This window comes from Chamaea fasciata, unplaced genomic scaffold, assembly GCF_029207755.1.
Source record: "Chamaea fasciata isolate MVZ Bird 193981 ecotype frontalis unplaced genomic scaffold, bChaFas1.0.hap1 SCAF_5, whole genome shotgun sequence".
Classification (NCBI taxonomy): domain Eukaryota; kingdom Metazoa; phylum Chordata; class Aves; order Passeriformes; family Sylviidae; genus Chamaea; species Chamaea fasciata.
In genome coordinates this window covers 64306882-64322262 of record NW_027094090.1, presented here as the reverse complement: position 1 = coordinate 64322262, position 15381 = coordinate 64306882, and the positions used below count along the sequence as shown (strand labels likewise).

Genomic DNA, 15381 nt, shown 5'->3' with positions numbered 1-15381 from the left:
CTGTCTCTGCAGCCAACCCTGGGAGCACATGGGTGGTGTGAGTGGCTAGTTGCCCCACAGCAGTTACCCACAGCTAGTTACCCCAAGCAACTAGAGTAGAGAGGCTTTGGACCAGCTGCACTATGAGGATGCTCTTGGAGCTGTCCAGGCCTAAAAAATAGAACACTGGGTTTAGCTTGATCTGTCTACCCAGACCAGGCATATGGCCAGAAGAAATCACAATGGCAGTGCTGGTCCCAGAGGTGTACCTGTTTCAGACAGAAGCCTGTTCCTGCTGTTAGGAGAGTTTCACTGAGAGTGGGAGTGGGAGGGAGGCTAAAAGCCAGAGGGCTGAAGCCTGGGGTGCAGGAATATGGGCAGGGGAGAGCTGAAATTCATGTGGAACTTTCCTTGCGTTCCCCCCTGCCTGCTGCTCTTTGCTGCCTGCGATCACACGCTGATGGGGATCTCCTGACTTGCGAGGTGCCTGTGTGAGAGAGACCTGAAGATGCCTCACTTGGTCAACACAGCGGGGCCGAGCAAGCCCCATCGTAGCAGTGGCAGTGCCGGAGGCAGTGAGCCATAAGGCAGTGACTCGGGCAGGTGGCTGGCGCTGCAGGTGTCAGGACAGGCAGAGATGGGTACCAAGCTGGCAATCAATAATGCAAAGAGCCAGTCACATGTCCGTGCTGGCTCTTGCAAGATTCCTCTCCCCCCCAGAGTCTGGTTACTTCCAGAGATCAAGTTCCAGCCTATTGGCTGGTGAATTATTAAACTCCATCAGTGCTCCCTTTGTACCACGTCTGTCTTCCTGCTGTCCTTCCTTGCTGGTGACAGGCTCTTTCCATCCAGCTGGCTGTGCAGAAACAGAGTCCTCCAGGCCAGAATAGCACTCTGTACTCTCCTTTGCTCCTTGCTTCTCTCTGGGAGACTGAATAGGCTCCAGAGATGGATCTGTCCTACAGATCCACCATCTCCATCTACAAGGTGAGTGTGGGCATCTTAAGGCTGCTCCTGACTGCATATGGGAGACGTGGGGGTGGGAGATGAGTGTTTTCTGCCAAAGACTCCCTTGGGTGGACAACTGAGGGTTGAATCTGTTCCCAGGCTGTACTGCAGCAGCTCCTGTGGGTTCTGGGCTGTGTTTGGGAGCAGGGGGAGACGGCGATGTTGCTCCTAAGGGCAGATTTGGGGAGGAACTGGGCAGCCAGAGTGGTTTGGACATGGAGCATGAAGGGTGACACACCTTGGTTGCTGGCAGGAAGATGTTTGATCAGCCATTTTGCCCCTCCCTTGAAAGAGTCTCTGATATCCTAAATGCTTCCCTACACACATCAGTCCTGAACCAACAGGGGGAAGGGCTGACAGAAGTGGGGAATTGCTGACTCCAGTCTCTGGTCTTTGTAGTCAATGGATGCCTTTGATAATTGCAAATAAAAGCAGAGAAGCTGGTTGTCCATCCCTTCTCTTACTAAGCTGCTTAGTCTGGCAGTGCACCACATCCTGGCCAGGAAAATGTTGTGTTCATGCCTGGATAATAAGCAGTGGCCCTCTGGCTGGCTGTGGGGTGAGGGAAAAGGCTGCTCAGATCCCCTTGCAGCTGCTCCCCTGCCTGCAGTAGGTGTGGGCCCTTGGGAGAAAGGCATCTTCATTTAGGCAACCACTTGGCTCTGCAGTGGGCTGCCTTTGCCTCTGGCACAGCTCCTCTCCTGGCTGGCTTGGGAAGGCTAAGGGCAGCTGAAGTTGCTAGCCAGTCCCGATGCAGGGAGCTGGCTGTGCTTGGCTGTACATTGCCTTCATTCCAGTGCTCCAGAGGGGGCTCTCACCCAGCCAAACCACAGCACAGGGGTCTTGACCTCCTGAGGTCTCTGGGCATGGGGAAGAATGGCATTAATGCGCTCCTGCCTGGCCACAGAGTATCCTGGAGCAGTTCAACCCTGCGCTGGAGAACCTGGTGTACCTGGGGAACAACTACCTGCGTGCCTTCCACGGTGAGTGGGGTCCCACACAGCCAGGGCTGTGGATCAGTGTTGCATCCAGCCTGGGCATCCCCTATCCCCTCACCCAGGACAAGGGTGCTGGTCTGCCGCCTCTGACATGTCCTGAGATGCTCTTAAGCACTCTTCAGCTCCAGGACCCACTGCTGATGGGGAGAGATGGGGTGCCTTTATAGGCAAAGCACCAGGAGGTGACTGTTATATGTGCTGCTTGCTGGAGCTGGTGATGGTGGGAAGGCAGGCCAGACCCTTACCACCCCTCTCCTCTCCCCACAGCATTATCCAAAGCAGCTGAAGTGTATTTTAAGGCAATTGAGAAGATTGGGGAGCAAGCACTGCAGAGTTCCACCTCACACATGCTGGGTAAGGCTCTCTTGCACATCATCTTCTCTCCTGTGGTGAGCCACAGTTACAATTTTTTGACCTCTCTTAGTTGGTCCATTTCCAGGTACTGGGGCAAGAAAGACACCTCCTCTGAATGGTGTCTCTCTGTAACAGGCCCTGTCCAGGTGATGACAGTCAAATTTACTGTGTGTCCTTGAATATTTCTCACAGTTCCAGCACTCTTCCCTGTATCTCTCTGAGACCACTAGTATACTCAGCTCCTGTGATGGACCTCCAGTGATGGACCTCTCACAGAAACCAGTCCCTGTTGAGGCATCCTGCCTCCAGAGATGAAACTTTCATTGTGGAGGAAGCGTTTTTCTCCTCCTTGGAGGTGTGAGGGAAAAGCTAGGGAGCACACACTGACAACAACTCATGGGGTTTTCTCCTCCCGAGTCTGCAACTGGCTGGAATGGCAGCTTGGGGCTGAGAGACTCATACTTAGCAGTGTAAATAACTCTGCAGTCTGGCGGCAACTGCTGAAAACGTGGTCAGGCAACTGCTCCACTGCTAGACATTTTAGAATGAAGCTTCTAGCAGATGTGCCCCTTCTGCAGACTCTTTTTGTCATCTGCACCTCCCAGCTAGCTCCTCTGCTCCCTGTCATCAGTCTCTTCCTTTCCTGGTTTCATAATGCCAACACCAGTGAAGCGGGACCATGCACAGCATTGGAGCAGGTGCTGGAGCTGCCTTCCCATAGGACAGCCAGAAATCTGCACTGCAGCTGGGAAGCCATTGGGGTTAGAAATGGGACTTGTAGGGGCTGTGGCAGGGCCAAAACCCAGCACTCAGAGCCCATGGCAGAGGCAAGGCTGCCTGCTAACACCTGGGGCTGTAGCAGAGCACTGGTCCAGCAACCACGGGGGCTGGAGTAGCCCTGCGCTGGCAGTGCCTGGGAAGGAAGGCTACTGGGGTGCAGAGAGCAGTGCCCTGTGATATCTCTTGGACTTTCACAGCTGTGTATCATCAGCCCGAGCTGCATGCTGCTGGTCTGCCTCCTTGGGCACACGAGAAAATGGCTACAGGACTTTTTCACCTTCTCCTGTCTTTTTCCCCCGAAGGTGAAATTCTGATGCAGATGTCTGACACGCAGAGACTACTGAGCTCTGATTTGGAAGTTGTGGTGAGTGGTTTTCCCAAGGGCTGGTGGAGGTGGAGAATAAAGTGATTTCCTTAAACACAGCTTATCAGCATTTACCATACTCACCCCATCAGCTGCCCTCACACATGCCTGCAGTGAGGTGCCTGCCTCCCTGCTGCATGTGGCAGAGGAGGGTTACAGGGCTGGCATGCCCAGAGCCTGGCTGTGAGTCACTTGCTCAGCACATTTTATGAGCCACCCCTTATCACAGTGCATGCAACATGCCCTATGGTGAAGAGATAGAGGTGATGGCTCCTTCGCCTCTTTCAGGCTCAGACCTTCCACGTGGACCTGCTGCAGCACATGGAGAAGAACAGCAAAATGGATGTGCAGTTTATCAGTGTACGTGATGAACTCCCTTCTGCTCCTCAGCTCTTCTGTTTCCCTCTCTCCTTCACCCAAGGGTTTTCGCTTCAACACTTGAGGTGTTTCTGTGATTCTTCTCAGGAGATAGGGCATCTTACCTTCCCCCATCATGGAACAAACTCCCTTTGTTCAGCTGATTCGTTTTAGCTGAGAGCTAGAGGGCAGGTGGCTGTTCTTTGTGCAATGGAACTTGCCAAATGCTTCAGCAGGGCTAAGAGACTCAGCATTTCAAAAGCAGAGTTCCCAGCTTCTCTAAACCACAGGCTCTGCCTGTCTGTGGGTCCTGTGCTGCCATGGCCCAGCTGGCCGTGCTGGTGGGTAGTGTCACCAAGGAAGATAGAGGGATCCAGTGCTGGGGCAGCTGGGTGCCAGTCCTTGCTTCTGAGATCTGGAGATTCATCAGCACTCTTGAGCTGTTTAGAAAGGCAAATAAAGACTTTTTATAAGAGGTACAGGGGAAGCCTGATTGCAGGTGGACTCAGATGTCCAAGCACCCATCAGAGAAGGACCCTTTCTGCCTCACAGTGTGGCTGGGTCTCTGGTTCCTTTCTGAGCCTGGTTTCTCTCTGGCAGGAGAGCCAGAAGCAATATGAGCTGGAGTACCAGCGAAGAGCAACCAACCTGGATAAGTGCATGGCAGAGCTGTGGAGAATGGAGAGGGCTCGTGACAAAAATGCCCGGGAGATGAAGGTAAGCGGTGATTGCAAGAAGGGGAGTTGGTAATAAGAACTGGATGATTTCTTGGGAGCCAGGGCTGATTTCTCAGCAGCCTTAGCCAAGGGGTTGCCCCAATGTTCAAAAGGCAGAAAGCTTATCTGGAAAGTAGGAAACTCCTAATCCTTAGGGTGCTACTGACCTGTGATACTCACTCCTGCCAAGCCCCTTTCCTCATTTAGGAGCTCTCAAGAAGCAAGGACTCTGCTCTAGCTCCTCTCTACTGCTCCAGCACTGCAAGTGGACTGGGAAGCTGATAGACATGATGACCCCTTCCAACCCTTCTCCTGAGTCCACTCTGCTGGATTTTTACTGATCACTTCCTCCCTTTTTTCCCTGTGACGCAGGAGAATGTGATCCGACTGCGCTCGGAAATGCAGGTGTTCGTCTCTGAGAGCCAGAGGGAGGCTGAGCTGGAGGAGAAACGTCGCTACCGCTTCCTGGCTGAAAAGCACCAGATGCTCTACAACACTCTCCTCCAGTTTTACAGCAGGGTACAGCCCTGGCATACTGGGGAGCAGAGCTGGGGGAGCAGACAGGAGGGCTGGAGGCAGAGCATGCAGGCAGGAGGGAGCCAGGGCTGAGCCATCCCTTAGGTGAAGGATGCATCTGTGCATGGACTGGGCAGGAAACTATTTTGGTTCTTTCTGTGAGGTTCAAGCTGGCTGTACTAGGCTGGGAGAACATGTCTGGGGCTGAGGAGGGTGCTGGCATGAGCTTAGTTGGGTATGTGACTGATGGAGGGAAGGGTGCTGTAGGTGTTTATAGCAGGGTCTTTGGTACCACGGAATCTCTGCTGGAGGGTGCCATCCTGGAAATTCCTGCCTGCAGTGAGCTGTTTGCCTGTTCCCACAAGCCCAGTTGTGGGAGGACCTGGTCTGTACTGTGTGTGTAAGCCCTAGGCTTCCTCTGTAGCTGGTGTGCCCTGTCCATCACCCCCTCTTCTCTCTTTCTCCCCAGGCTCGGAGCATGATCCAGACCAAGGCACCACGTTGGAAGGAGCAGCTGGAAGCCAGCCGTAACCCCTCCAACAGCCACTCACAGGGGCTGCTCTCAGCCTCCCATGGCCAGGGGTATCCATCAGGACGGCTCACGCCCACCCACCTTGAGATGGTGAGGAGCCCACAGACAGCTTAACCCTGTTTGGCGAAATACTGGAACAGGTTGCCCAGAGAGGTGGTGGATGCCCCATCCTTGGAAACATTCAAGGTCAGGTTGAAATGAGCTGTGAGAAACTTGATCTGATTGAAGACATCCCTGCTCATTGCACGCAGTTGGACTGGATGACCTTTAAAGGTTCCTTTCAACTCAAAATATTCAATGGTTCGTTGGTGGTGAGGCTGCAGTGCAGATAACCATGGCTGCTTGGCCAACCATGGTGCTTGCTGCCTTGTCCAGGTCCAGTGGCCTTTTCTGGCCAAGAGGAAGAGTAGCCTTTGTGGAGGAATGTGCTGAGTTTGGCTTTCTAAGAGGGACTGCATACCTCTTAGAGCATCTCCTGCCTAACACAGCCTTTGTGAATGTGTGTTCAGCCCGCTTTCTTTCCAACAGTCCCAGAGACCCCTTGGGGACTTTACTTCTTCTTTGACTGGGAGTAGATCCAGCATCTTCTCTCCGGACGCACCAGAAATGAGAATGTCTCCTCAGCCAGAGTCTCCCAGGCGGCCACTGCGGAGGACTCCATCAGCAGCCAGTATGATCCAGATCTGGGAGCAGTGCTGTGGGGAGACACGGGTTGGAGCTCCCTGAGAAGAGGGTTGGGTTTGGGAAGGGATCACCACTCTATCAGACCACCAGACCTCAGATGCATTCCTGGGCATGGTGAGAGGACTGTGCCTATGGGAGCTGTAGAGGGCAAGGCTGAACTGGGTGAGCTCAGCCTTCAGGGCAGAGTCCATCCAAGGCAAGGTCAGGCTGTGTGAGGCAGGGAACCTATGAATGTACAATTTTCAAGGCTCCTTGAACTACAAGAACTGGTTCTTGCTAGAATTTTCATTTTAGTAAAGCACCTTCTCTCATACTACCAGATTAAATATTAACTTAACCTATGAAACCCAGCCACTTAACCCATGACACACCTGCTTTTCCTTCCTGAGAAATTTCAGCTTAAAGTTTTTAAAAGAAGTTTAAAAAGGACAGGGAGAGAGAGAAATTACCCAAATAATCTGTAGCTCTAGCAGGTCAGGAAGAGGACTGTCAGGCAGGGAGGGCATCAGCCAGGGCGTGCAGTGCTTATGCTCTAGGCATTTGGCCAAAGAGGACACAGTGCAAAACAAATGTGTTTGCTTGAGTTGATTGTCTCCTGCAGGGTGCTTACCCTGCTTTTCACGTGACAGGCTTTGCCCTCTCCCTGAAAGGCTATCTGCTCCTCCACTAGAGTAATTACTTGACTGGGAAAGCACTGGTCCCTTTGAGGCAGTGTGGGTCTTGCAGGAGGATGCCAGACTCCAGCCAGACCCTTGGGATGCCTCCCCACAGGTTTGCTTCCTACGGGCCGTACATCCCGTTCCGGTTCCTTTGGCGAGGCCAGCAGCGGCAGCGAGGGCAGAAAGAGGAGTGGCACAACAAGAGTTCAGGCCATTGTGCCCCACACGACGGGTGCCAACCGGACCCTACTGCGGTTTGAGCCTGGGGATGTCATCACAGTGCTGATGCTGGAGGCGCAGAATGGCTGGCTCTATGGCAAACTGGAGGGCTCATCCACGTACGTGACTCTGCTGCTGTAAATTGGCCAGATGCAGGCTTGTTGAGTGTGGAGCTGGAAGGGTTGAGCCCAAAATTATCACCCCCCTCACCTCCGGATGTGGCCTGGGCACTGTGTCCCACCATCTCAGTGGGACAACACTGTATCTTCAGTGATGGGGGCTCTCCATGCCAAGAAGATGCAGTGTGGCAGGGCTGGTGTGGATGGGCTGCCTGAGAAATCTCCAGGAGCTTTAGGTGGAAGAGCCAGGGATGCAGTGGCTCCTGGATTGCATGACTGAGTGATTCCTGTCATGGGATCCATCTCAGGACCGTGAACTGCTGGAGTTACCTGAGAGGCCTGGCGTTTCTTAGCTCATGCTGCAACTGCTGCCACAGCCTCCAGCACAGGCTGGGCATGGAAACTGCTGCACCCAGCACTTACTCCCTGTGGCACTGCCAGCTAACATCTGTGTGTAAAGCCTGCCCTGTTCCACACAGGATGTGGTCTGCAGGAATGCTCACAGATGTGAGATGAACAAAAGCAGTGCCTTTCTTTGGGCAGCTGTTTCTGGAGTGGAGCCGCTGTAAAATCTATGGACAAGTTTTCCACAGCTTCCTGTGACTGCGGTTGGTTGGAGTGTCTCTTGCTGGATTGCACCAACATTACTCCCAGGAGCACAGGTTTTGCACAGGTCCCAAGATAAGCAAGCCCTGCTCCAAGCTCAAGGTCTGTCCCATGATAACCCGTGCCCCACCTATGGGTGAAAGAAGTGCAGGAACCCTGTTACATATGGTGGTGGCAAATGTAGCTTGATTGATGTGAAGGATGGGTGCAGGTCAGAAGTGTTTGGCAACTGGATCTGAAGAACCACGAACCATGGTTGCCTGGACCTCATTTGTCTCTGTTCCTGTGCCCTAGGTGTGGCTGGTTCCCTGAAGCTTATGTCAAGCCTTTGGAGAATACGAGGGAGATGGAAGAGCCAGACACCAGGTAAAAGGATGGCAATTGGCCAGGCAGGAGTTCTTGGTACACCACAAATGCCAGTGGGGTAATTGCTTAGAGAGTGCCCCATGGAGAGCTGCAGGGCTCCCTTGCTGGAGAACCTGCCAAGAGCCTCATCCTGCCCTGGGATCTCGCAGGCTTCCCTAGGCAGCTCCCATAAGATGTGCAACATCATCTCAAAGTTCTTGCAACTGGCTTGGTCCAAGACACATGTATTTCCTTCAGAGACATCCCATATTGTGCTAGCACCTGTGCTGCTCCTTGATCCTTGCTCTTTGACTCCCACCTCACTGTCTTCTCCTCTTGCTCAGGTCCTTCCCACTGCGAAGCAGCCACAGTATGGATGACATCCTGGACCATCCCAACACTCCGTCCTCCGGCAATTACTGGCCTGTTGCTGCCCAGCCCAGCTTGCCGAACCCACCTCCCCTCTCAGTGGGTGCCAGCAGTCACCAGAGTGGGGTGGTCACCCCAGTCAATTCTGGCTCCAAGGTGAGTGCAGGAGCAGTGACTGGCAGGTGTGTGTGAAGTGGGCCATATCTGACTAATCCTCCAAGGCACACATTTTCTGCTTTGGCCAGAAGAGACAGAAAATCACCTTTCAGATGTTGGTGAAGGGACCTGCTGATTTCCTGAGTCTTGTTAGCACCAGTCTTTCTCATCCAGTCTGTTCACATGCCACCTTGTCTGATGACCCCTGCCAGTCTTCTTGTTGTGTGCAGATCCTCTGTGCCTGGCTTTGCTCCCCCAAGGGACTGCTTGCCCCTGCCCTTCTCATTTCTCTCTCTTTTTGCTCACCAGGGACCCTTCAGTTCAGTCCTTTTCTCCATGACCTCCCAGCCTGATTTCTGGTGGCTCCAGGGCAGCACTTCTTTCTGCTAATAGTAGGACCATGGAGTGACCAGGCTGGTCTGGGAGTGGGTGACCAGCTAACAGAGATGCCATCCTTCTCCTTTCAGAGAATGGAGAGGAGTTTCATAGTATTCCTCTTTTAAATTCAGACGAGGGTTGGCTTAAAGTCACAGCTAGGGTTGGGAAAAGCTGGGAGCAAAGGCTGAGGGCACAGCTATTTTTGAGAGCCTTAGAACAAGTTGTGTCCAACCCATGGTTTTATGGATGGCATACTGAGAAGGAAGTCCTGCACTTATTGCTTCCAGCAGTAGGGAATAGTCAGGAGAGAACCAAGTTAAAGGTGAGGACCTGGGGGAGGTAAGAACAGTGCTGCCCATGGGGCATTACTTGCTCAGCCTCACAGAGGGCTGGAAAACCTTTCCCATGGTCACTGGTTCCAGGCCAGTGCAAGGTTGCAAGCAATTGGATGTCTCAAAGAACTAAAAACTGCAACATTTAATTATTCTTTTTTTCCCTTTATGTCCTGCTCAGTGGTTTCAGGTAGCGTCAGGCTGCACAACACAGGGGAACAGCCTCTGCAGCCTTTCTGTCCCTCTGGGTCACTGGGTTTTCATCCTGTCCCAGGGCTAGGGTGTAGGGATAGTCCTGGGATGGACTCATGAATTGTGTGCAGCATTTGGAGTAGCATGGCAGAGGGTGGAACCTCACTAGAAAGGAGGGAAAGATTAATTGGGAAAGACTCAGCCTTGCTTTAAATGTATGCCCAAGACAACCCCCAGCTGAGCCACAAACAAATGGGTTTGACTTCCCAACTGTACCCCAGATAGCCACATGTGGCTTTCCTGTCTGCCACCAGAGTATTTTAGCAGGTCAGAATAAGTACTTTAACTGACCAAGAATATGGGCCACAGGGCCTAGGTCCAACTGTCCATCAGGTTTGTCCACCTCTAAGTAATATATGGAGTAGTGTAGGTAGATACAGCTCTGGAGCTCCCCATGGATGCAGGAAGCACATGAGGGCATGGATGACAGACTTTTTGCCAGGATGTGTGGACAATATGAAGGGGCATCTCTGGCTGCGCTGGAGAGTGAAATGTAGCTCAGACTGTCACTGTTTGCTGTGCTCTTCAGATATGACATTTTGGGAATCTGAGTAATCTCCTTTCTTCCTCAAAACAAAGGAAGGTGTCCTAGGGGAGTAAGGAACCTGCAGTGTAGGGACAAACCCCCACAACAAAATTTAGGATATTATCTACAGTGGGGAATTCGTGGACTTTTGCAAAGCTGGAATGAATAAGGAGTCAGAGCCCTGTTAAGAGGACTTGCACTCCTAACTCACCTAAGCGTTTTGTGAAATCTTCCTCCATGTGTGCAGTGTCTCCTGCCCTAGTTTTTTCTCTCCACTCCCCACTCCAGATTCCTCACTGCTGCTTTTCTTTTCACTGCAGAAATCAGGAGTATTTGACCAGCCCCCTGAACTTTTCCCACGGTGAGTAAGATGGGGAAATCTGCTCTTGAATCATCTGACAGAGAGGAGTATTATTGCAATGCTATTATTATTTAATCTTTTGGATTATCAAATGTGGGAGGAACAAGGAAGTCTCTGGGGAAAAGCAATGCACAGCCTACCTTCCAGGACAGGAGACAGAGGTGGTCCATTCTGGCCTCTGCTGACTGGGAATGTCCTATCCTAACTCAGATAAAATGAAGTAGGACCTGAGCACCCTGAACGCATGTGCAGACCCACGTGTTCCTTCCCATCCATCCTGGAAGGGTCACAATAGCAGCTTGCAGCCTGAGTGTGGAGCTACACGACTGTGCATCTGTGCCTGCCTGGAAAGGGCTGAGGCATATGGAAAGGGCTGAGGCATAAAAGAACGTGGTTTTGAGTTCTGATGAGTCAGGTCTGTGGAGATGAGTCTTGCCATAAATCCCTGGTTTTCATCCCCCTGCAGCTAGGTTGGTGTCTCCATGTTTCTGGTGTGGTGCTGTGGCCTTTTTCTGCTCCCCGACTCCTTGCTTGGAGGGCCAGTGTACACTCTACAAGTGTAGAGTGCTATCATGAAGGACAGCCATGTGCTAGTGTCCCTTCTTCATCCTTTGGAAGAGGGAGGGTGAGAAGCCCTCAGAAGAGCCCAAGGGGAACAACATAAGAATGTGCAGCAGGGTATGTTAAGGTTGGAGAAAACATAATCAGGAATGAGCTTTACCACACTCTCCACCTCGGCATGGAGCTAGTTGCAACAGGACTAAGCAGTGTTTGCTGGGTCACAGAGATCCCTGCATGGCATTTTCAGACTTTCTGACAGCCGCCTGTTTCCTTTACCATTCCAGAGGTACCAACCCCTTTGCCACAGTCAAGCTGCGCCCCACAGTCACCAATGACCGCTCGGCACCCATCATCCGATGAAACAGGGCCGTGGGCAGTGAAGAATTTCAGCAGAGAAGGAGGAGAAGTGATAATGCTGTGATCTCCAGCTGGGCAGCAACCTAGTGCTACCACTCATGGAGTGAACTCTCTTTTCCCCTCCCATACCTCCGGGACAATGGGACCCATCTCACCTGGGCGTCTGGTGTGCTTTAGCCAGAAGCAGAACTCTGCTGCCCTTTCTGGATTGATCCTTGCTTCCCTCCCCTTGCGGTGTTACTCTGCTTGAGTGGGAGGGAGCAGTCTGGTGTTATTGGTGCTGGTGGTCTGGGAGAGGGGATGATGCTGAAGGTGGGCTGGCTAAGATCATCTGCAGCCAGGGCAGTGCTGTTGGGATGTTGAAGGTGAAGCTTTGTTATCCCTGCTGTGGGCAGAGACAACTCTCACCAAACAGTTCCTTTGCCACCAGAAGAATGAACCCCAAAAGAGAAGGCTACCAGAAGGCTTCCAGTGATGTGGTCCAGCTGACAGGGTCTGGTCTTGGCCCCTTTGACAACTGTGTCCATTTGTAGCAGCACCTACTCCTTCTCACCCCAGGTGTAGCCCCATACCTTGCTGGGCAGTGCTGGGGCAAGGCAGGGGCAGGTCACAATGTCCAGCACCACTGCCCTATTCCTTCATGTACTGTCCTGTGGAAAATATATGGGGTTTTAAAAATAAAATGGAGAATGCATCTTCTGTGTCTATTTCAGTGGCTGGGACATCACCTCAGTCACACGGTGCAGGGGGAGGAGGACAGGCGCTCCCCACCAGCACTGGAGCCAGGATAGCTGCCCACAGTTGTGGTGTTGGACACTGCAGTGCCGTGAGTCTGGATGGGGCAGCCACCAGCCCAGGGGTCTGGGGTAGATGTGGAGGGCACCAGGAGGGTTGCACTGCCCATTGTTGGCTGTCCCTGAGCCCCCCTGTCTGTCCTGTGGCTGGAGGGCAACAAGGACCCATGGCCACTTTCTCCTCACCCACTGCTGTAACACGTGCCCTGGGCACCCCAGGGTTGCTCAGGGCAGGAGAAGAACATTTTCTCAAGGCCTGTGGGGGCCTTACCAATCTGGGAATACCCTATGTGTGCTGGGGGAGGCCTCACGGGAGAGGCAGTGTGAGTGAGGGATGGAGCTCTAGCGATGGCCAGGGCTTAGCTGATTAACCTTATTAATAGACATTAAACCCTGGCTGTGAGTGTGGCCAAGGCCCCGCAGCCCCCCTGCTGCTGAGGGCCTTCAGGGGTTTACAGCCCAGGCCTTTTCCTCCCCAAAACACCACCTGGGCTGAGCCCCAGCCCCCTCCCTGGAAGTAAAAGAGTTCCCCCACGTGTGGCCAGCTACTGGCTTGTCCCCAGTGCCTGCCAGACCTCCTTCTGTGAGTCAGCCCACTGGGGGGGTTGTTTTTGAGGGGAGGTTATTGGGCTGCCCAGAGTGGGCAGGATCTGGCAGTTTGAGCCATGGCTGGCAGCAACTCCTTGGCTGCTCCACCTTGTCTCACTTCTCTGCTGGGCACATGCCCTGCAAAACCATGCCACTGCTTCTCCATTGTGACTGCCAGTTGAGGAAGTTTCAAAAGCAGCTGCTTCACCTGTTTTGCCCCTAACTGAATCATGTGCACATGGTATCCTCCTCCACTGCCTCCCTCCCCAGCATCCTTGCTATCCCCAGCACCCAACACCCCTCACCCTAACTCTGCTTTTTCCTGTCTTGATTCCTCCAACTGAATCTACCCCAGCCAGCCTGCCCCGCTCTGCTGGGGAAAATGCAAGGAGACCCTGGACAGCGGGATTACCAGGGGATTCGGGCTGTGGCAGGCAGCCACCTAGTCCCCATTGGCTGGAAAAGCCTCTTAAAAGTGGAGAAGTGCTTTCTGCCCGCTCAGCGCCCGCTGGTCTCCGCCGATCTGAAACCATAAGCAGCTCCTGACCCACATCCACACTGGGAGTGCCGTGGGACACTACTTGCACCCACAGGAGGCAAGAGGGTGCCCCACAGACGGTGTCCCCCCTTATCTGCCACAGACAGCTTTGCTGTGCATCAACTGGAACTGGAGGGAAGCAAGCTGAGAGGGGGATTAGCTGTCTTGTGAGGACGTAGCTGCTCCGAAGGAAGAAGTGGAGCACAAGAGACTGCTCGACAGGTGCTAGATTTCTGCAGGCATTGTCCTGTGCCCACCATGGAGAAAAGATCCAGCAGGATCATCTAACCAGGCACCCTCATCCACAGCCGGGAAGTGCCAGCCAGTGGGGAAGGAAGTGCTGCTGACGGATCTGCTCAACCCTCAGCTTGTTCTTGGGAGGTCATTGTTTCGTTGCACAGGTCAGTAGTGTGGAGGGATGCTTGCACCCTTGCTCCAGCAGCCAATAGGACAATTCATCCTGGGCCTGCACTCATTTAATTCTCCAACAAATGCTTTCCCGGGTTGTTGTGGGTTGGAGAGGCTGGTGGCATGAATCGTGGCCCTTGCATTCAATAGACTCCCCACCCCATCTGTACTGCATGGAGGCACTAAGAGCATTTATGTGGACCCTTGTAGGTGCAGCTTGTCTGGCACAGTGGGGATTTTCTGGGCATTATCCAGCACTGGCTGCACTGTGCTCTGTGTGTGTCCAGAGACTGGCACCCACAGCTGAACCTGCTGTGATCTTCACCCTTCCAGCCTGGGCTTGTGCCTCCTGGTGTCAGTGCAAGTCTTCTTGCAACCACCTGCAGCAAGTTCTGTGGCAGTGCCTGCTCTGGTCCACCTTCCTGTGATGCATGGGGAAGGGCAGGTGCCCATGCTGATGAGCTTTTAGGTGCATGTGAACTCACACATGGTGTTTTTACCTGTGAATAAAGCTCCTTAACTGGAAACCAAATGATAGTGAGCTGCAGAGTGTGCAAAGGCAGGTGCAGAGTGTGTGGTGTGACCTCTGCATGCTGCTGTGAGCAGACGTGTGTCATGGTGTTAGGAACAAGGCACCTCTAAACTGCCTGGCTCACAGCTGGGATAAATCTCCAGCAGAGGTGTGCTATGGCATATTTGCCTTGGAGGCATCTCCACAGATGAGAGCTCCTCTGCTGCCCCTCATTTTTTCAGTCAACATCTAGCTGTAGGCAGGCCAAAGTGCTTTCTTCATGCTTTGCTATACAGTTCTGTAGCACTGGGCAAGCGGCTCCTGCAGAGGTGCCCTCCAGCTCCAAACTCAGACAAGTACTCACAGATATATTTGTCGAATGTTCTTTTCAAAATCCTATGCCATGGGCTCATCACTGACAGCAGTGCTACAAAATCTCTTGAGAGCATGTCAGAGACAGACAAGTATTTTCTTGCTAGGATGCTGGCAGGGAGTGGCAGGATGGAGGGAAAGATGGATTGCAATGGTTTGATTGATTAATTTAATTTGTAGTGCAGGATGAGCTCAAGAAAAGGCTGGGAGAGGGGCTTGGATAAAAAGTCTCAGGCTGCAGTTTGGTGGCAGCTCTTACTTGAAGTAGCTACATGCAGAAGATGGTGCAGTGGTGGAGCACCAGCTCTGATTGAGAAATCACTGTGCCTTGGCAGCAAGTCACCTTTTGTACAACTGGATCTAGCTTGTCAATCAGCTGGAGCTGACACAGGAACAGTGGGCAAAATAGCAGAAACTGAGTGAGGCTATTCAGTCTGGCTGTCAGGGTGCCAGTGATCCAGAAAACACCAGTAAGGGTGAGGTGGGGGAGATATGGGTAGCTGGAGACTGTATAACTATTTTTTTTCCTTATAGTGATTCCTTGCCTTAAAATCTTTATAGGCCCCTGCTTTCAGTTCATGCCTCTGTCCCTTGCCACAGTCCCTTGAGACTTGGGTTGGGGGGGAGAGATTAGAGTAGCCT

General features: G+C 52.8%; 1 protein-coding gene across 1 annotated transcript; it reads left to right on the top strand.

Annotated features, from left to right (window-relative positions):
• Window positions 1–865: 865 nt before the first annotated feature.
• BAIAP2L2 (BAR/IMD domain containing adaptor protein 2 like 2) lies at window positions 866–12215 on the top strand. The gene is made up of 14 exons (XM_066184659.1): window positions 866–966; window positions 1895–1970; window positions 2253–2339; window positions 3422–3483; window positions 3772–3843; window positions 4441–4557; window positions 4929–5075; window positions 5542–5694; window positions 6133–6274; window positions 7060–7285; window positions 8186–8257; window positions 8581–8761; window positions 10570–10610; window positions 11456–12215. Exons 1-14 carry the CDS (start codon window positions 928–930, stop codon window positions 11529–11531), a joined length of 1491 nt encoding a protein of 496 aa, XP_066040756.1. The 5' UTR covers window positions 866–927; the 3' UTR covers window positions 11532–12215.
• Window positions 12216–15381: the final 3166 nt, after the last annotated feature.